The sequence below is a fragment of the Giraffa tippelskirchi genome, chromosome 2 (genome assembly GCF_054371585.1).
Source record: "Giraffa tippelskirchi isolate mGirTip1 chromosome 2, T2T-mGirTip1v1.2.pri, whole genome shotgun sequence".
In the NCBI taxonomy this organism is placed as follows: domain Eukaryota; kingdom Metazoa; phylum Chordata; class Mammalia; order Artiodactyla; family Giraffidae; genus Giraffa; species Giraffa tippelskirchi.
The window spans coordinates 138,420,250-138,441,570 of NC_137276.1; the positions used below are offsets into that span (position 1 = coordinate 138,420,250).

At 37.8% G+C, this 21,321-nt stretch overlaps 1 protein-coding gene across 9 annotated transcripts in view; it reads right to left on the minus strand.

Moving 5' to 3' along the window:
- MECOM (MDS1 and EVI1 complex locus) overlaps positions 1–21,321 on the minus strand; it is a 617,068-nt gene that overhangs the window by 319,358 nt on the left and 276,389 nt on the right. For all 9 annotated transcript variants that reach the window (XM_081570789.1, XM_081570764.1, XM_081570790.1 and 6 more), the window contains one exon: positions 1,217–1,554. In XM_081570789.1, the coding sequence (XP_081426915.1) occupies positions 1,217–1,554 (338 nt within the window). The remainder of the gene's footprint in view (positions 1–1,216; positions 1,555–21,321) is intronic.

Genomic DNA, 21,321 nt, shown 5'->3' on the forward strand with positions numbered 1-21,321 from the left:
GATCTTAACTTTTAGCATTTCAGAATTTGAATAAGAATTGTTTTTATTACAGCATTTTGAGCAGATTTCACAAGGGGACACAGATAAAGCAAAAGGACAAAATTTGAAATTAAGTCCTGATGGCACTGCATATTTATTTCTATTTTAACAGCTAACTAGATATTCCACTAATGATCATAAATATTAAGAGAACATACTAAAATAAATCTAGTTTATCTGACTTCTGTCTAACTGAAACTGTAAAACCAGAGGTCAATCATATCTCCAAAAAACACTTTCTTGTCCATATAGAAATTACCTACAAGTTTTTCAGATATAGGTCAGCTATTCCAGAAAATATGATGCTGTAACATAACCACAAAAGTTTTCAAGTTATAAAAATAAGTGGGAAATATATATACATATACATGTACATATATATATATACTAATTTTGTACAAAAATTATAAACTCAAAAGAATAACTAGTTTACCTGTCCTTATCAAAATAAAATTAATTTAGATTTTGTAATCAGAACATAACTTCCCTTTCTTATGTGTTTCCAGATGAGTTCTCTGAAAAAGAATGGCTGAAACTAGCAACTGATTTTCATATTGCTTTTTGCTGCCATGTTGATACATGATTTACTCATTAAATCAATCTGAATATAAATAACCATCACAAGATTCAGTACAGTACACATATTCTGGAGACATGTATAATCGAATCGGGATGACCGAAAGAGAGGGAAAATATGTTAGAATACAAAGCAAAATAAACATGTAGAATGAAAGTAAAACCAAATTAACTCAAAGCCACAAGATGGAGAAAACAAATGTTTCCTTCAATCTTCCAAGCCCACTTCCCAAAAAAGTAAAGATAAAATACAATAAACATGTCATATGTCTATTTTGTTTGCTTATGCCACGTACCTTAGGGACGGCCACCTTTAATGTTTCCAAATATTAATTTTAAAACTATATTCGTATCCTTTAATATGTTTTCAAGACACTATCCTCTGACCATTCATTAGTTGAGTTCCTTTCTATCATGCCATACTTTCAAGCAATACTTTGTTTCTATAAAGCAGTAAAAATTGTAAGAGAGGTTCATCCTTAAAACTCTATTTGAAGATATTTTGCAACAAATGGAATTTGCTTATATTATGGACATTTTAAAAACTCTTCTTTACACATCTTAATATACATACATGTATTAACTCAAAAGATAGTCTTACCTCCCATCCATAACTAGGGTCTTTCAGGTTTGACCTCTGCTCTCCCACATAAGGCCCAAACTTTTCACCTGCTTCAATTTTCCTTTTGGTCCATATTCCAAGGCCTGCTCCAGGCATATTTGACTCTCGAAGTTCAAACTCAGCAGGAATGGGGATATCATCAGGGATGTAGATGGGGGCTTTGTAAGGAGAGCCCTCCTTCGGAGTAAACGCTTCACTGGATGTGGCTGGAGAGCATGGCTCTTGAATACTGAGGGATAGAGCGCCGGCTACTCCATCTGCATCTGGCATTTCTTCCAAAGGAATTTCAGGGTAGCTGCCATATACACACTCATTATCTGTGAATAAATAAAAACTTCATAAATTTCTACTAATATAGTTCAGTTCAGTTCAGTAGCTCAGTCGTGTCCGACTCTTTGCGACCCCATGAACTGCAGCACGCCAGGCCTCCCTGTCCATCACAAACTCCCGGAGTCCACCCAAACCCAATTCCACATCTCAATATTCACCTTATAATGCTGTTGCTCTTTAAAAAAAAAAAAAAAATAGGAAAGACCATTGTTAAAATACGCCTGCATTAAAACCTCTGTTATTCACAGATGAAGGAGGGGGAAGGGATTATTGCCTCTTTGGTTTATCTGTGTTGAATCCATAAATCAAATGAGCTAATCTTTAACTGTCAGTACTCTCATGGGCCAGCTCAATCTATTTTCCAGCTGGGAAACAATCAGCAATTTAATTATTATTATGAATAAAGTAGAGATTAAGAGTAAACATATGTGTAACTACAACTCTGCAAACCATCCCAAATTGGGAGCTGATAGCATTATACAATGTCTTAGAAAGTTATATCATGCAGAGGTATCTTGGACTAAATTGTAGTAGAGTCATAAGAGAGTCCAAAGGCTTCCATGAGCCACAAGGCTTAAGTTCATATGGCAGGATTATTTATTGAAATGTTAATTTATGTTTGTTCTTTCTCTATTTTTCCTTTCCCATTTCAAACACACCATTGAGCCCATGGTATTTCTTTGCTTCAGTAGCTTACGCAGAACAGAGAGTTAAAGTTACTTGATGCTAGTGATTCCTCTCTGGACATTTATAAAAGCTAAAATCATTGAAGAAATTAGGTGAATTTCCCAGAGGGAACAAGGAGAAGATGGTGTCATGGGGTGCACCAAAAAAGAGAGTGAATTTCCTCCAGACTGAGAAAAGTAGAGCTCAGAGGGACTCTGCATGGAGCAGAGGTCTTGCCTAGAGGAGATGGCAAGACCATCTTTGAGAGGAGAGTGGAAGAGAGTAACTAGGAGTTTGCACCCTCAACCCTGGAGCTCCAAGGGCTCCCTGGAGCAGTACAGCCCCATGCTGAAGTAAATGACCACACCATGTCAGCCTTAAGATCTTTATGCACCTTTGGAATGGAGGAAGCATAAATAATAATAACTAAGCATGCATTTCCCATCAGTTGAAGAGGATTTGTTACCTTAAAGAAAATAAACACGTGTTTCCACTAGGATTACAGACTGAGAGTCATACCTAATTTGTTCAATTTGTAGATATTCAATGGGGGAACTAAGAAAAATGGCTTAAAATTACAAGAAGACAGATTTCAATCAGAGCCATCCAAAGTTAATTGGGTCACCTAAAGTTCCCCAGCAGAGGGGTTCTAATATAGCCTAGATAGCCAAGAATTAGGGTTGATATGGAGGAATTGTAGCTTTAGATTAATGACTAGACTAGATGACACTTTAGATCCCATCAACCTTACAGTTCTATGAATTATTAAAATCTTCCAAGATACTTTATTGGGCTAGAGGGTAGAATATCTGAGTTCTACTCCCGATGCCTTCTTTGAGTCATTATGGAATTTAATTAACCATAACACATATTAAGAATTGTCCATCAAGTATGACTCCTCTTAAAGTTTTGTGAAGTGCAAAGTGATTGTACATGCAAAAGTATCTTTCTAATGAAGTGCTTGGTTCTTGAGTCAAATGAGATAATGCCATTTAAACTAAGCATCAAATGAGGACCCAACCTTATCTCTATGAGACATTTGATCTCAACATAACAAACTAATTATCATTCAAGTTCAGCATATCCAAAATCTTGCATATTATCATCTACCTTCAAATCAAGTGTCCTCCCACTTCCCCATTTCTATTAAAAATAATATTTTTCCCCAAAATATCCATGTTCAAGGTTTTAAAATAACATGGATATTTTGTCTCCTTCATCCTCAATCTATTCAGTCATATAAATGCTGTCCATTCTTGTTGTAAGATTTTTAGCTTCACCCCACTCTTTCAATCCATGTTTTCATTCCTGAATTTTTTAACAATCCTCTAGATGGGTCTCTAGACCTCTAACCTCTTTCCAGTCCTTCCACACTGAGCCTGTACAATGTTGCTGAATTTATCTTCCTGGTATATCAACTTTTCTGTGCAGTAGCCTCCAGTAATTCCCAATGTCCACAGGTAAAATAGGCTTGGAACAGAATCTCTCTCATTCTGAAATCATTCTTTCTTTTTTAATCTCAGCACTCCTCAGTAGGAGTCCCCAGGCCAGAATAAACTTATCTCTATCTTCTGGGCTCAGTAAGCATTTCCTCTGTTATTCTCTCTTCCCCTTTGCCCATCCAACTTCTAGTCATTCTCTATGTCAACTCCCAACTTATCTCCTCGCCATTCCATTTAACATAAGTATCTCCCTTCTTTTGAGTTCTTATACAATTTCCTTCCTCAGTCTGATGATCAAATAATGCTGCATATTGCTATTTAGAGTTTAATAAGAATAATCTTTTATTCCAAACTAGGAAATTAGACTCTTAAAGGGAAGCCTCAAAACTCATACTTCTTAGGAATTCTCCAAGTGATCTTCATAAAGGTGCTTAAAAAATACTTGTTAAAGACATAATTAACCTAACATATAATTTCCTTGACTATTAAAATAAATCAATGTTTTTCTATTAAAGATTGGAAATTATTTTGAACATGGAAAGCACCTTTAAACCCACAGAAATGGAACATTACAGATTAGAAACTTTTCTCCAAATCCAACATCAAAATAAACAATGTTCATAATGCCCCAAAGAAATACTATCAGAAAAATATACTTCAGGGTTCCAACACCCTTGATAAAGTCTATTAATTTTATTCTTTAGGGAGATTTTGCACTTCAACCTAAGAGCCAAAAGTTCACCAACACTCTTGATACAGCTAAAAACATACAAAAACATCTCTCTAGAATTCTAACATTTAACTACTGCAAATATAGTTAAAGATTCTTAAAGGGATTTATCATCCATTGTGAAGATTTTGGTTTTTTCAAGAAGTGCTAAAAACTGGAAGACATTGTGTAACTATAGACTTATCCATTTAAGCAGCAGGAAACAAAAATGCATCCAAATGAATGGAACTATTTCCTCCAGTAAGTATGCATTAATGGTCAGTAAAATCTCCCCTATTTCCTGAAAGGGTTAAACTAGTCATACTGTCAGTTCCATCAAAGTAATCCCAAACCTTAAAAAGGGATAGAGGTAAACTCATCTGGTCCACTCCCCCAACCATTGCTGACCCCATGACCTTTGAGTTACCCACAAACTTTCCGAATGCATAATTTTTAAACTAGTGAGTTTGGATTTCAATTCCTGTGGAGACAAAATACACATGCGTGCCCAGGCTGCTGCACAGAAGAATTTGGATTTAAAACCTGAATGCAATTCTGCTTACAATAGCAAAATAATTCCAATTAAACTTAAAGAACAACTTATATAGGTCAAGTAAATCCAGGAGAAAGACTTATGGTCCTATTCATCCACACACAGGCATTAAATCTATGTGCAAAGCCAGGCAATTTGTTTTCAAGCCACTGTTAATCCTGTGTCATTGGAATTAAATATAAAAAGGGCTGTGGTGACAAAAAATGGAAATATAAAACTGCTGAGTTTTACGTATCAAAACATGCAACAATATTTCAGTGTTATCTAGCATTAAGAAATTTTCAACAACATATGCAGTTTATCATACTGCATTGAACATTTGCATAAGCCAAAGTAAACTAATGTCTCCAGGTACATTACTGAAGAACTATCCAAAAAGCACCTAAAACATTTCATCTAAATGACAAACTACCTCAATTATCATATCTCCATTAAATATGTGTTATTGAGGAAAAATTGGTAAATCTTTTTCCTGAGCTATAACTACAGCTAATTAAAGAATTGCTCAGATATCAGTTTGACAGATTGGGCATATTTACAATAGGTAAGTAAGTATCAGGTAAGAAGCGCTATATACATCAGTGCTCCCATAAAGATAAATAACCCTTGTAATTTCTTGGATCTGAACTGCCTGCTACTGGAATTTGCTTCTTGCATCCTTTAAGTGTGTCATTAACTGAAAAAGGACAGAAAGATAAGTTTATTGTTGGATTTGAGGCAAATGACTTGGGAAATGCTCTTGGAAATCAAATTCTTCAAATCAACTTTTAAGTGTTCTAATATCCCTGGAGACCAAGGCCCCATTTGTACTGGATTGTATTTATTTCTACGACTCTCGGAATAACTAACATAAGGTTTCCACCTGAAGAGAGTTGCATTTTAAAAACATATCAGAATCTACAATGAGGAAATTGCAGAAATAATACTGATAATAATAACCTCCGCAGATGTATCTATATTCTCTCACAATCCAGGGAGAAAACTACAATGAGAAGGATAATCTCCCATTTTGCAAATGTGCAACCTGATACCCAAGGATGCTAACCAGTATATCCAAAGTCAGCTGAGACTAGAACCCAGATATTCAAATCCAGTCCTCCCTTTAACTCTTAGGCAACTCGCTTTTTTTTCTTTAAAGACATGTTTTAAGGTATGTTTGTTTTTTCAAAATTGTGGCCCTACTATGTGAATAGATTGTTTTTTCACTTTTTTCACTTGATCTTATGAACACTTTTTTCACTTGATCTTAAAACACTTATGGTTTTAAAAGCATTAAACTGTATTTTAATTGCTGCATTATATTCCATAATATAAACCCATAATAAATGAACTATTTCCATAGTATTTATTTATCTTGCTTCTAATTTTCTGATACCATAAATACCACTAAAATAAACATTTTTTCATATAAATATTTATGTTCACCCTATTTAGGTTATATTCCTAGAAGAAAGCTTAGTGAGTATTGACAGATTGCTTCTCAGAGCTGGATACCAATTTATACTCCAAGTCATCATACTGATATTTATTATTATGTCTTGTTTTTAAAATTTATTAATACAACAGAAAAGACTGTATATCTATTGTTGCTTTAATTCACATCTCAGTGATTAGTAAGACTAAATATTTTGTCATTCCTATTTCCCCTTTAGCAAATTACTCATTGTTTATGTCCAGTTGTAACTGGGCTTTTATTGGTCTGTCTTATTAATGATAAAGAAATGAGCCCTTTGATATAGCTTTTTGCTACTATCTCCAGTAGATCACTTATCACTTGGTTTTTTAATGGAGCTTGTGTTGTACAAAATTTTTAACTTGTACGGAATGAAGTCTATTTTTCCTTTGTGATTTTTACATTTTTCTTAGAAAGTCCTTACCCATCCTAAGGAAAAAAAAAAGATTCTCTTGTATTTTCTTTGAGCTTCACAGTTGCTTTTCTACCAACCTTAGATTACCAATGATTTACTGCTGAGTGAAAAGCAGAGAAAAATGATTTCATTTATTTGAGCTCCTGTGAACGGCAGCCTAGAAAAAAAAAATGCCATTTCACTCATAATTCTTCGGTTCTTATTTGCAAGGCTGGCCTAAAATGCCGTCTCTTTTGTGGGTTTTATATAACTCACCATTTGTTTCACTTGGCCCCTCTGCCTAGCTTAACTGCAAATCTTCTGGGCAGATGCCATTCAAAATTCAGAATTTCACCATTAATAGCATTCAGTACCCGTCATAATACTTATCACTCAGCATTATCATTAGTGATACTAACATAAATAATTTTCCACTCTTCTTCACATAAGTCCATTGAGAGCAAATATTTAGCAACTAGAGTTTAAAGCTAACATTAAAAGCACATATACCTAGCTTGTCTCTGAAGTAAAAAAAATTTCCCTAGACATTAAACAAGGAACAAGTTCTATATACTCAGCCGTACACACTTAGGCGTATAATAGACACATCAGTGTGCGTTTGTAGTGTGCATGTGTGTAATAGCTCACTAATCTTAAAAATAGGCTGAGACAGAAACATGGTTTGAAATCTCAGGCAGACTGGTTGAGATCATAACTACATGAGACAACTGCCAGGAGGAGACCAGCAAGGGAATTGAACAGATTAGGTAACTCCGAAATTTAGACATTTCCCCCCATTATGTTCCTCATTGCAGTTTTGTAATAAAAACACGAGCAAACTTCAAAGGAAGCTCTGTAGTAAAGGTTAATTGCTACTAAAGAAGAGGGTGGGCCCAAGCGCTGGGACTTTGTGCCCAAGTGGCGAGCAGACAGGAAGGATTACACGTGGCTGCGAGCGGCGGATGCGTGCCCAGCTCCACGAGCAAAGCAGGCGCTGCCAAACCTCAAGCCCCACCAGGGACCTCCTGGTAGGACGTGAGCGCATGAACACGAGTCCGTGAGTCGGTGCCTGCTAATGGCGGGGCGGGGAGGGGAGGGGGAAGACATCAATTTCCTTCCAAAATTCAAACCGGACATGCTCTTCTTCCCTTGTTAGGACAATTCCAGAGCGGTGACCCAGGCCTGTTGGCGAGGAAGCAGAAGACCTGGGAGCCAGCTCTTCTCACCAGCGATGCAACCAATCACCGCACGCTGGGCTTGGGGAAAGGGTGGAGCCCAAGTCATGCCAGATGCACAAACAGAACAAAGAAGGAGGCTGTGCACTGGCCAGCAGAATAGTCTGTGAGAATGGCCCCAAGATAATGAAATTTAAGATCCCAACGAAAGGAAGAAAGGAAACTAGTAAAAGTGAGGGAAACGAATTTCCAGAAAACTGACTTAAACTAGCTTTGAAGGACAGTAGTAAGGGTCAGAGGCACAGGCTGGGAAAATCGAAGCATCTCATAGGCTTCCCAGGTGGTGCTATTGGTAAAGATCCCGGTAAGAGAGGTGGGTTGGATCCCTGGGTCGGGAGGACCTCCTGGAGGAGGGCATGGCAACCCACTCCAGTATGCTTGCCTGGAGAATCCCACGGACAGAGGAGCCAGACCGGCTACAGTCCATGGAGTCTTAAAGAGTCAGACAGGACTGAAGCGACTTAGCAAGCACGTATAGGGTGGAGGCTGCTGACGGAACTGGTCTTTGAATGTGCTGCCTCCAGAGAGGGGTAACAAGTATAGACATCGCGGAATCTGTTAACACTGGACTGCATTTGAAGAATCCATGTCTCCAGAAATCACTACTTATTGTGAAATAATGTATCAACATGGCTTAGCACATGGAATTTTTTTAATGACCTTCTAACTTCCTTGCACCTTTAGTATTTGCTACTTCCTTGTACCAGAGTATTCCATTTCTTCCTTGCGGAAATTTTTCCTCCAGTGTTTTCTAAAAATATTTTATGTATGGGCTGTCAAAAAGACCCTAAAAGTATGAAAGAGTGTTGGGAGGCAAGAAAGGAAGATGGCAAAAGATACCACAGGGGTTGAAAGTGAAGGACCAAATCAGTGAACAAACATTTGTCTTCTTCATAGGATTGTGGCATATCTCTCACTTATCCTGGGGTTTTAACTCTAGTTAAGAGTTTCTCCACTCGCCTCGAAATTTCAGACATTTCACTAAACAAGTATGTTTTGTGAATTAAACTGGTAGCTTCTAAGCTCTTATGAAATGGGTTTGATCACTTCCAAAAGTTCCTCATCAGAGATGGAACTAAGCTTTTTAAAATGGGTTATGGAAAGAAATTGCCAGAAAATTCACAGTTGAGGTACCAATAAAGAAACCCCTTGGTATCTACTTACAGATCTAAAACAGCTAAAATAAAGACATTAAAGCTGTGTGGGTACTACTCCAAGGAAAAACATGACCTGGTTAATGTTTGGCTTATTCTGTTGTTAAGGGAGACGGATCGCCAATACCCACTGGAATGACCAGGTAAGAACAGACTTATCACATATCAGATATGGTTTCTCTTACATTATAACTTTGTGCCTTGACTCCCTTCTGGTAAGACAAATTTTTAAGAGTCTTTAGGCAACCTTTGACCTGATGGCTTTTCTCCTAAGCTTTTTATATCCCCAAAGTGATTTTCCTTCAGATTCATTTAGAGTAAAATAGAAATGCCCTGGAATTATGTTGCAGCAGCCTGGGTGGCTGCTCTTAGGCAGTTCGAAATGACCAGAGTACAGCCTTCCAGTATTCAAGCCATATCTACAGTAATTATTTGCCAGCATATCTAAAAGAAGGCAGGCATTTCCTGTTGCACACAAATGGGACACTCTTATCTAAATTACTGTTTAAACAGGTATTTAAGAAAAGACTATCACGGGCAGGAATTTACTGATGACGGAACACATTAGTTTAGGGCTGGACACATTAGTTGAGGACTCACCATTGTCAGGAAAGGAAGCGTATCAGCATCAGGAAGGTATAGGGAATATTTTATAACTCCTGTATGGGTCAAGTTGGCGGTTGTAAACTATGCCATTTGCACTCAGGAAAAGCAGGAGTGGTGCATGCCCAGATGTGGAAGTTTGGATTCAGCAATATGTCTTCCCTGCCCGGAGTAACCTTGAGAGTCAGAGCTTGAGAGTCGTAGCTTTTGAGGGGTCCCTGCCTCCCCTTCCATAAAATAAGTACATTGGACAAGTTCAGCTCCAGGTCCATTCCACTCAAGCAATCCCAGTTCTACATAATGAAAACCAAAGAATGGTCCAAGTTTGGTGTACCAGAAGCTTATAAAATATATTTCCTTGTCTCTCCACTTCAGTCTCTCCCAACATGTAACCTAGGAGGGACTATACTCTGGCTGCCCAACTTTGTTCTAACCAGTGAAACTGGAATTTATTCCCAGTAGAGGCTTATAAAACTGGGCTGTTATTCTCACATTAAGTAGACTGCCCTCTGGTGAGGACTGTGGTTTACGTGTGGGCAGAATGTGTGGTTTACTACCTCTAATTTGTTTATGTTGTTGATGGTGGTTTCAGAAGAAAGCTACAGCCCTTCACATGCTAAAGAGTGACCTGATTTACTTCCTTTAAAAAAAGAAAAAAAAGTGTTGGAGTGGGGGAGGGGAGCATGAGAGTGCATTAATGTGCCATTGCTAACAGAGGAGCAACTGGGATCTCTTTGACCACAGCTTTGCTTCATTCAGCTCTGCATGTGAAATGAGACCCCAACTTGTTTATTATAATTACCTAAGTGTGGCTTGGTGGCTTTTGGCAGAGATCCTTCTTGCCTCCGAAGGAGAGACCAAAACTTAGGAGCTACAAGTTAAAGGAAGAAGGGGGAAATGTATTTTGAAGCAAGGAGACCAAATTCTAATATAAACTGGGTGAAAATATTCAAAACAACCCCTGCAAAGATGAAGATCAAAAAGTAAATGAGATTGCCCTCCACTTTCTACCATATAATAAACAAAGATAGGTGTGCAGGAGAATTGAATAAACAGTGGAAATGTAAGTTCAAATTCATTCTCACAGCTAACTTGATGCAGAACCTTCCCTGTTGCTACAAAACAGAAGAGCTTTCTTATATCCAGGAATCCTACATAAAGAAAAGAAAATAATTATGCTTGTCTGGCAGAAGAGGGAGTTGTAGCAGTGGCTTGCCGATAAAAAGGAATGTGAACAAGCAATAGAAGCTTAACCTAACCATACTCTGAGTTTGATAAAGAGCAGAGAGTACCCCAAAAAATTAAATTTAGTTGGGCTCAAAATTAGGCTTTATATGAAAATGAACAATGATCCTTGTTCTCATAAGGCTTGGTAACAAAGACAAGAATGACTTCTGATCTTAAAGTGATTCTGTGGGGAAATTCCTTGATTCAGCTGATTTCAGCATGGACTCTGGTCCCACTGCAAGTACAGCATCTTTGGTGTAAAATAAGTTTAGATGGTTCCAAGAAGTGCAATTTTCTGCCCCCATTTCAAACTCTAAAGACTCCCATATTGAGTTTCCCAACAAAACATCATATTAAACGTAAAATCATTCAAAACCATGGGGATGGATGGAATGTCATTGAAAAATGTGAAGTTTTTTTTTTTTTTAATTTGAGAAAACATTATATACTTTGATAAAAAATGTTTTCAGGGAAAATATGAACAGATGTGTCATGCATAAGTGTATACATACACTAAATAGCACTTATGATTTGAGAGGGGGTAATTTCAACATTGCTAAGTGGTAACACAAGCTAGGTATTTAAGGGAATGATATAATATGACAACTTCATAGACTACCAAGCTATGTATGGTCTCTGGAAATTGTCATTATCAACATGTACAATAACTAGTAGCATTAGGTGGTCTGTACAGTATCCTTCATGTCTAATTGAGTCACACAGTCTAAGACACTTGACGGGCACCAGGCGCTGCCTCCTAATGAGAACTGACTTTTAAAGAAAGGCATTCAGGACCTCTTCTATATAAATTACTATCATTTGCAGCAAGAGAGGATTATAAATGTTTGTTGGCAAAAACTAAATTTATTTACAAACTGGGTCTAATTTATTTATGGCTCCAGTACAATCGGCTTTTGTTGAAATATTTATGTTATCTGTACTTCTGCCTCACTAAACTCTACCACAATCATAAACAGTGTTGAAAAATTATTTGCAGTTAGCAGGATTTAAACTACCCATTATATCACCAGCTAGTGCCAGTAAACTTTTGCACTGGTTGATAAAGTTTCCTCTGTGGAATAAATATACATTTGACTTTCAAAATCTTTGGTGGGCTCCAAACTATGAGAGTGAAGGATTAAACAGATGTCCCAGACTTTACCAGTTGTGTGTGACTGTTTCAATTGCACATTCCAATTGAAATTTTGTGATAGACTACAAAAGTGCCCAGATTAAAACTCTTTCTAGCATAAGGAGGGGAATTAGATAATTGAAGTATAGGGGTGATATTCTTTGCCCAAGATGCTGCTTCTCAGACTTTAGTCATTTACCCATTCCAAAACAATGATTTGACACCATGCTGTACCTGGGACTGTGCAAGTTGCTATGGCTACGTATAGACTTGAATAAGATCAAATTTCTGACCTCAAGAAACCTAGAGTTGAGTAATAAAGACAGAGATGGTAACAGGTATATGACTGTGTGGTAAAATAAGATCTAAAAGGAGGTTATGAAGAGTGATGACTGTTAAAGAGTTGAATGTAAGTAACTACTTCTGGGACAATCTGCAGAAGTAGATAAACTGAGTGAAGGGTATCTAAAGGTACAAATTTCTGGTTATAAAATAAATAAATCATGGTGATGTAATGTACAGCACGGTGACTAGTTAATAACAGCATAGTTAATAATGTGTGTGTGTTAGTTGCTCAGTCATGTCTGACTCTTTGCAGCCCCATGGACTGTAGCCTGCCAGGCTCCTCTGTCCATGGAATTCTCCGGGCAAAAATACTGGAATGAGTTACTATTCCCTTCTCCAGGGGGTCTTCCTGACCCAGGGATCAAACCTGGGTCTCCTGCATTGCAGGCAGATTCTTTACCATCTGAGCCACCAGGGAAGCCCTATTACTGTAGTTAATAATATTGTATTTCATTTTTGAAAGTTGCTAAGAGAGTAAATCTGAAAAGTCCTCATTACAAAAAAAATTTATAATTATGTATAGTGACAATGTTAACTAGACTTATTGTGATGATTATTTTGCAATACATATAAATATCATATTTGATATTTATATTTCAGTACACCTGAAACTAATATAATAGTGTTAGTCGCTCAGTCGTGTCTGACTCTCTGCGACCCCATGGACTATGGCGTGCCAGGCTCCTCTTTCCATGGGATTCTCCAGGCAAGAATACTGGAGTGGACTGCCATTCCCTTCTCCAGCTAATATAATGTTATATGACAATTAAACCTCAATTAAAATATGGAACAAACAAGAATAAACCTCTTATTTCCATTCTCGGTGGAAATGCAGTTGTCATTTACATGCATTTCTGAGGTGCACCAAGTTCTTCACAGTAATGTAAGTTTCAAAAAGAAAGGCATGATTTACTCTCACACCTTCTAAATAACTCATAAAATGATGAAACCAACAGGTTCTAAAACAGCCTTGCCCACATTTTCATTACAAAATAAGCCAAGAGAAAACCACATGGAGAAGTGGATGGTTTCCCTGTCAGTAACTAGTAAAAAATGTATTTCTGCTTGGTCTACTTCACTGAAAAAAAAGACTAAAAGTTATCCTGTAAACCAGGTGGGACTGCTGTGATGCCAATGAAACTCCCACCAGCCTATAAACGGCCCAAACCACAACATTATCTTCCAGTTTGAATTGAAAGTTGTGCCAAACAGACCAGAAATAGTTCTGGCTGACCTCAGAACAGTGCTGTATACAGAGGGATGACTGGCCAGATCACTCTGAAGCCTCCAATCTAAAGCAAGGGTTGTCAGAGAAAATGGCAGGACTAGATATTCTGGTGTCCCACACCACTCAATAGATGATGGTCCTTTCCCAAATAATATCCATATATGCCCATGATGGTCAAAGAAACTTAAACAAAAGCAAAAGTAGCAAAATAAATTTTGAGAGCTGCATTTATACGGTGAAAAAAAAAATCCCCTGAAGAATCTATTTATTCATCAAGGTGCTTCACAAAAAAAGGAATAACAAAAACCAAATATTTGTAATTTCATATTTTGTAGTGTATACATAAAATACTGTGCTGCCTATTTATATCAAAATTATATAAAATTACTCTTACTTAGATCTAGGTATTAATATTATTCTCTTGAATAAGCAAAATTTAGTGATTTCTTTTATGCTTCTGCTGATCATTTTCTGGATTTATTCCCATGAATCTTCTTTAACAAACTGCTTTTAAATAGGTTAGAGCTACTGAGTATAGCTAAGTTAATATTTTAGCTATTAAATAAAGTTAAGCTAAATGAAATCTTTTGGCATCATGTTGCTTAGTTGATGAAACAATTGATCGAAATATCCAATTTTCATAGCGTTGTAGAATCTCAGAGCTGAATAAGGCAGAAAATTACCAGTTTACTCATCTAAACATTCAATATGCTTGCCGAGTCAATTATATTGTGGATCAGCCCACGTAAACCTACATGAACTATGACTGCTTGAGAGGAAATATTGGAAATGTTATCATTCTATCAGAAGTATACGATGTTAAGAAAATCCATTGAGGGGCAGGAGAGATTCCTGAAACATAAGAAATAATTATACAATAACTTAACAAGCCTTGTGCTGTTTTTATTTGTGTTGCTTTTGTTGCTAATGTTGTTATATTACTGTATATACTCCAACTTTGTCATGCTCATCACCACTATTAAATCTTAGCAACTATGGTCCAACACATACCACAAACTGTTAATCATTTAGTCAATAAGACTTTTATATGCAAAGCACCATGGGCGCATCACAAAAAAGAATAAAGTAAAATTGCTGATTTCAAAGAACTTACAATCTAGTCAGAGAGATAAGACAAATGACCAGGGAGAATTAACTTGTATAATATAAAGCTGCATTGAATAGAGTCAAGTGTATGGTACAGAAAACCAGAACTACAATAATCAACACTTAAAAGTGATTTTCCTCTTTGTTAAGAGAAAACTGAAGTAGAAGATGGCTATAAACATTCCATCTGTGATGAAGACAGATAATTGAGAGGATTGTGAAACAGAAGGTTATAGACTGTGGCTGAGCCTTGGAGAGGTAATGACTTTTAATTGGATTGAGTTTATCATATTTGCAGAGGTACAGCAGACACAGAAGAAAGGATTAGAGTGATTTCCACTTTCCATTATTTGGCATAATGAGAAAACAGAGGGTGGTCCACATCTCTCATACATATTATGAGCCACAGGATATGCTTAGCATGTCAGTTTTTGGTAGCATTGAGCTCTCCCAAATAAACACATTTATTTGGACATAGTTAAGTCAAAATAAGTCACCTGGGGAAAAACAAAGGTTACAGGTCACTAATTTGCATAGTGCAAAGGATTTATGAGTTTTTAAATTAACCCTCCTAAATCTCTACACCATTTCAAACAATAGGGTATATCTGCATTTTTCTTCAAAGTTTTGCTGGCTTAAAAAGTCAAATGAAAATACTTGGCTAAAGAAAGCCAGATGAGCAGACTTTCTTTCTTCTAGATGGAAAAGAGGTACATTGTAAATTCTCCCAAAACAGCATTATTTACATTAAGTCAAAACACATAAAAAATAAAAAACTTGCATAAACATGTGGTAAGTCATAGGAGGATCAGGCAATTGGCACACCCCAAATTCAAGTGTGCCCAAGTAGCAAAGGTTATGAAAGCACATGCCTGTGTGCATTCTCAGTCACTCAGTCATGTCCAACTCTTTGCCACCCCATGGACTGTAGCTTGCCAGACTCCTCTGCCCATGGGATTTCCCAGGCAAGAATACTGGAGTGGGTTACCATTTCCTCCTCCAGGGATCTTCCCGACCCAGGAATCAAACCCACATCTCTTGTGTCTCTTGCACTGGCAAGCAGATTCTTTACCACTGCACCACCTATGAAAGCACACCACCACCAAAATGCCTTTTGACTGTAAGGTGATGAAGACAGGGAGCATGGTACCTTATTTACTGCAGAAATCCCCCCACCAAAGTCATGGGATTAATTTATCTCTTTCCCTATCTCTTGGGTAGGACAGTTCAATTCCTCCCACAAATATCCATTTCAACACTTCAAAAAGAACCTGTGCCTTGAAAGATAAAAGAATACAATAAAAGAACATGAAGAATTTTCTTGTTGTTCTTCCATTACTATGGTGTAATTGGTGAACATCCAAAAACACCTCTTAAGTCTCAGCTGGTGAATGAAGATGGAGACAAGTACTCTCAGGCTGTACATATATCACACTATCCTGATAACATTCCCAGGACTTTTAAGAAGTCCAGCAGTAGGCACACAGGCAAACCCAGCCAGAGTTCTCTCAGTTCTATTATGCAAAAGTGAGGTGCAGCCAGGATTCCTCTGGGGTGGAAAAAGGAAGAGTCATATGCAGTTGATTCTGTACTCTTACCAGATCATGCCTCTAAACATATATGAATATTAATTGACATATTTACTGCAACATAAAGCAGTTGCTAACCTAACATTCCAGCCTTTGTTCCAAGTCTCGTATCATTTTCTTCCAGGCTGTTGACTTTGGAGTGGCTGTGTAAGCCTAGTGTACTGCTAGAAAGAGTGATCAATCAACACTTTGAAAGCCTCTGGTTCATCCCAGTACCTGGGAGCTGCTTTGATAAACAGTATTCTTGGGACTGTGTAAAATATATGTGGGAACATGGCGGGTTTTTGTTCTTATTTTTTATTTATATTTAAAGAAAACCTTTGTGTACAACATATCCCTAAGATTATTCTATCTCAAGCTGAAGTCACTAAAGCCCTAAGTACCGTCACATCAATGTTTTCTCTGTGGATTTAACAATGGCCTCCAATTTACCCACACATTAAAAATAAAAAAAATATATAAAAATTCACTATATTCCATTTTAAAACCTGGATAAAGGGACTGAAGAACATGTAATACAGTTGCTTTCCTGGATGAGTATATGCTACTAAAGGTGTATCCTTCTCCCGAGAAAGTTTTATTCTGGGTCATCAAGATGAACACTCATTCTAGAGCTCATCAATTTTTTTCTTACAAATTGGTCACAGCTTTCTGGAGACCTTGGAAAATTCTTTCATGATTGGTCATAACCAATTTTCCCATCTTATGCCTTTAACACATTTTGTAATCTAGTCACAACAATCTATCAACGGTTCACTAAAATCCTGTAGAATTTGGTTTCTCTGCATTGTTTTCCCTGACAAGCTTCTATTCTCGAATGTGCTTCCCTCGTTCTCCATCACACTGCTCCCTAGTGGAGCCTACCCTGTTCTAAGAGCAAGCTGTGAGCAAAATCAGCAATGCCCCTGATCTCAAGAACCTTATAATCTGGTAGGTAGAGGGAGAAAGGGCTTCCCTGGTGGCGCAAAGGGTAAAGGATTCACCTGGAATGCAGGAGAGCTGGGTTTGATCCCTGGATAGGGAAGATCCCCTGGAGAAGGGAATGGCAACCTACTCCAGTATTCCTGCCTGGAGAATTCCATGGACAGAAGAGCCTGGTGGGCTACAGTCCATAGGGTCGCAAAGACTCAGACACGACTAACAGAGGGAGACAGGAACTAAAGCATAGATGGAAAATATGAGAGGGTCTTAGCTGCTGAAGAGAAAATGAAACAGAAATGTGGGGGGTAGGTGACTATTTTAGATAGGAAGAGCTTCATGGAGGAGGCAGCGTTTAAGATTTATATATTGAACTCTCTCAGATCCAGTTTAGATGTTGTCTCATCTGCTAAGGGTTTCCAATCCACATATCCATCATCTCACCAACCGAAGTAAGCATCTTCATTTTTGGTTCCCTGAGTATATAAAATGTACCTCAGTATATATTATTCTCTCATTTACCCTGGTGTTATTATAATTAGTTTTCTTTCATATCTATTTCCCCATTTTGATTTTCAGCTACTTGAAGGCAAGGGCTGCATCTAAATTATCTTTATACCTTCCTCCAGTGCTATGAATATAGTCAATGCTCAGATTCAAATTGAACCAACTTTAGAAAATGCTAATTATGAGGAGTTTCATTTTTAAAAGCTGTACTTTGTAGCTCCCCTAGCTCTGAATCTTAAGCAGATTTTTAAAAGAAGCTATTATCCACAAAAGTCATTGCCACCACAGAAAAAGAGATGCTTTTAGAGGATTTCTAAACTGTTGACCATTCACAATACTTGCTCATCAAATGGTAATTGCCAAGTACTCTTCTAGAGGAGATTAAAGTTTGGAAACCATGATCTTTTCCAACAAATTTCAGGCAATTGATCCAAAAAGGGAATTCTCGAGCTTTCTGTTTGAAAATATCCAAAGTTGAGAATTCCCTAGTTGAAAAGAATCAGAAAGAGAAGTTTTTGGTTAATAAACTAGAGCATTGAGCTGACCTTTGCAGAGCACAAGCAAGATTTCACAACAGCCAGTGAAAGTAAGCACAGAGTTTGAAAATTCTACTGGAAAGTTTTATTTCTCTGTTTTTTTTTTTTATTTATTTATTTTAAAAAAAAATTTCTCTGTTTTTTAAATAAACTGTTGATTCTTGTTCTAAGCTTACAGAGTGTGCTAAATAGAGTCTTCTATTCTTTAAGTGACACCTTTAAAAAATAAGAAATTGCTCAAATATAAGAATTAATAGCACAAATTTTAAAATGCCCTTTTCTGAAGAATCCAAGTATTCTTACTTGTAGGATCTGATTCTGAAATTCCAATAATAAATGAGCCCCCAACCCCCTACCCTAAAAAGGAATGCCTCCTTTTCAGGGTAGTTTAGAAGGAAGTTTAGACTGAGATAGGATAAATACTCCACATTCTATTTCAAATACCAAGAACAAAGTAAGTATTTTCCCTGCTGCTTCCCTGCCCTGTAATTTGACATCCATTTTAATGATGCTTGCTTTATTACTTGTCAGAAAAGTGAAATGGCCTGTCAATTTTATGGAGTTTCTCCTACCTTTTGGATGGTTCTATTACATTTTGAAATAAGTGTATAGCTTGCCCATCCCCTTTTTTTAAAAATCCTAAATGGTCCATGTGTGGATTTGGTACTTGGCTGCCAGTGGAATGAAGTCATAATTTCAGGAGTCTGGGAGAATAGATCAAAATCACCCCAACACTTTCATGGATGGGTATATGCTGCTAAATGGATGTTTACCTAGAAAAGTCATCATCTGGCACGCAGCATAGCGAATGTTCCTAAGCAGCCAACTCATGTATACTAAACAAATTTGGCTTGGCTGCCGCGAGAGCTGCCCTGTGGAAATTCTCAACATACATTTGTTTGATTGAGCCGTCATTCCTAGTTGATCTGCTGATGATCTGTGTCACTTTGTTTAAATGTCCTGGTGTGGTTTTTTCTATATATACAGTGAAAAGCCAGTATGTTCCTGTGATGGATTAAATAGAGGTGAAATTTGAGAGTGACTCCTGTTTTTGATTCCTGTGTTCTCAGACAGGTGGGTCTGGAATGATCAAGAATGTCACATTCAAACACAAGGGAAAATATGGAGCCTTTTTGATTTAAAACACATTACTGTAAAGATATATTTGCTACCGTGTTCTCCCTGTGCAAGAAGCTATTTAGGATTCCCCACCTAAACAAACACCATATGGGTTAATGCTCAGCATCCCTTTCAAATGTTCAAAAACAAGGGATACAGAACTCATTGCTGGCAAATGTGGTCTGAGAGAAGTGAGGAAGGCCAATTTCTGATGCACGGATTTGAAAAATCAAATGCAAGGTCAGGTTAGAACCGAAGCTCACGATCTCAAATATCCGAGTAATGGTTCATGTGGAAATCCAACACCATAGTGCCATGCCACGTCTGAGGCTCTAATCAAGTGACTGCCTGTTTGCTCCGTGGCTAAAGCACTTCCTCCACCTAATCTTCCTAGATACGCTCTCGCCTTTAATGACCTATGGGGTCTGCTGTTAAGTGCGGGGATCTGGGCACCATCAGCATGGATGTCTCCACTCTGCCAAACCCCAGACAACACGTGATGCTCACACACTCCCTCCCCTCCATTCCTGTGGATGTGGTGGACCATGCCTGTCTTAAGCTGTGTTCCCCAGCCCAAAAATATATTCCTGACCAACTTGCTCTCATACCTGAAACCCACCCTCCCCCAATTAATCATCATTCCTTTGAGTTAAGGCAAAATCAGCTCCAAGAGTCCTCCTGATTATTGATAGCTTGTTCTTTTCAGAAGGCATTTAAAAATCTCCTACAGGCCACCCAGACACTGGGTTTGCATTCTAGAAGCCCCAAATGACTAATCTTATTCCTGGCTTCAAAGAGCCACAGTCCAGGAGAGAAGGAAACTGTGTGAATAAAATGTAGTACCCACAATCCACAAACTACGTACAAAGAGTAGAAGAGAAAGGAATCCACTCTGAGAAAAGTTAGGAACGGCTGCCCAGGGATGGTGACACCTAAGTAGGGTGTGAAGGAATAAAGATAGTTTCAAAGGAGTTTCCCAGAGAAAAGACAAGAGAAGAAAAACCCTTCCAAAAAGAAGGAGCATATCGTTAAATTGTGCCCAGTTTAGTATGAGCATGAGACTAAAGGTTTCTCAATATTGCCTGATTTATAGAGAAAAAGAAGGTAGATAGGTGAAAAAAAGAAACAATGAACCAAAGAGCCAAAGAGTCAAAGACTTCTACGCCATGTCCTAGAGTCTGACCTTTCTCCTATATGGATATGGTGCTAGTGGAGAGTCTCAGGGAGGAGAATGGAAAAATCAGAGCTGTGTTTGAGGGTGATCACTCTGTCTCAAAAAATAGGAGATATTTAAGGGGGGGTGACATAGAAGGCAGGTGAATCAGTCAGGAGCTATTTCAAAAATCCATGAGAAAGACCATAATGGGTTTAAAAACAAATGACAGTGAAAGTGGGGGATGAAAAATAAGAGAGAGAGAGACTTGAAAATTAAAACTGAGAGAATTTGGTGAGGGAGTAGGGAATAGAGGCATAAACTAATCCTGATAAACCAATATACCACATCGTGAGTCAGTTTACCAGTGATCAGCAGAATCTGCCGTGCTGAGGATTAGCACACGGTCTGGGGATGAGAACAGAGTCTGGGCTGCCAAACACTGGAATAGGAGCCCTGGGCAGTCAGGAGGCAACACGAGAACTCTGAGTACCTAGAGGGTCAAGGCACTGTAGAACCAGAGGCTTTTCCCTTGATGGAAGATTCCATGAAGAGCCTACCATCAACATAAGGACAGGAGGAAAAAAAAAATGTCATTCTTGCAAGTACAAATAGAGAAAATACCAAGTAAGGCATTCTAAGATATCTTCCCTAGGTCCAACAGACTCGCAAGGAATGTGGATA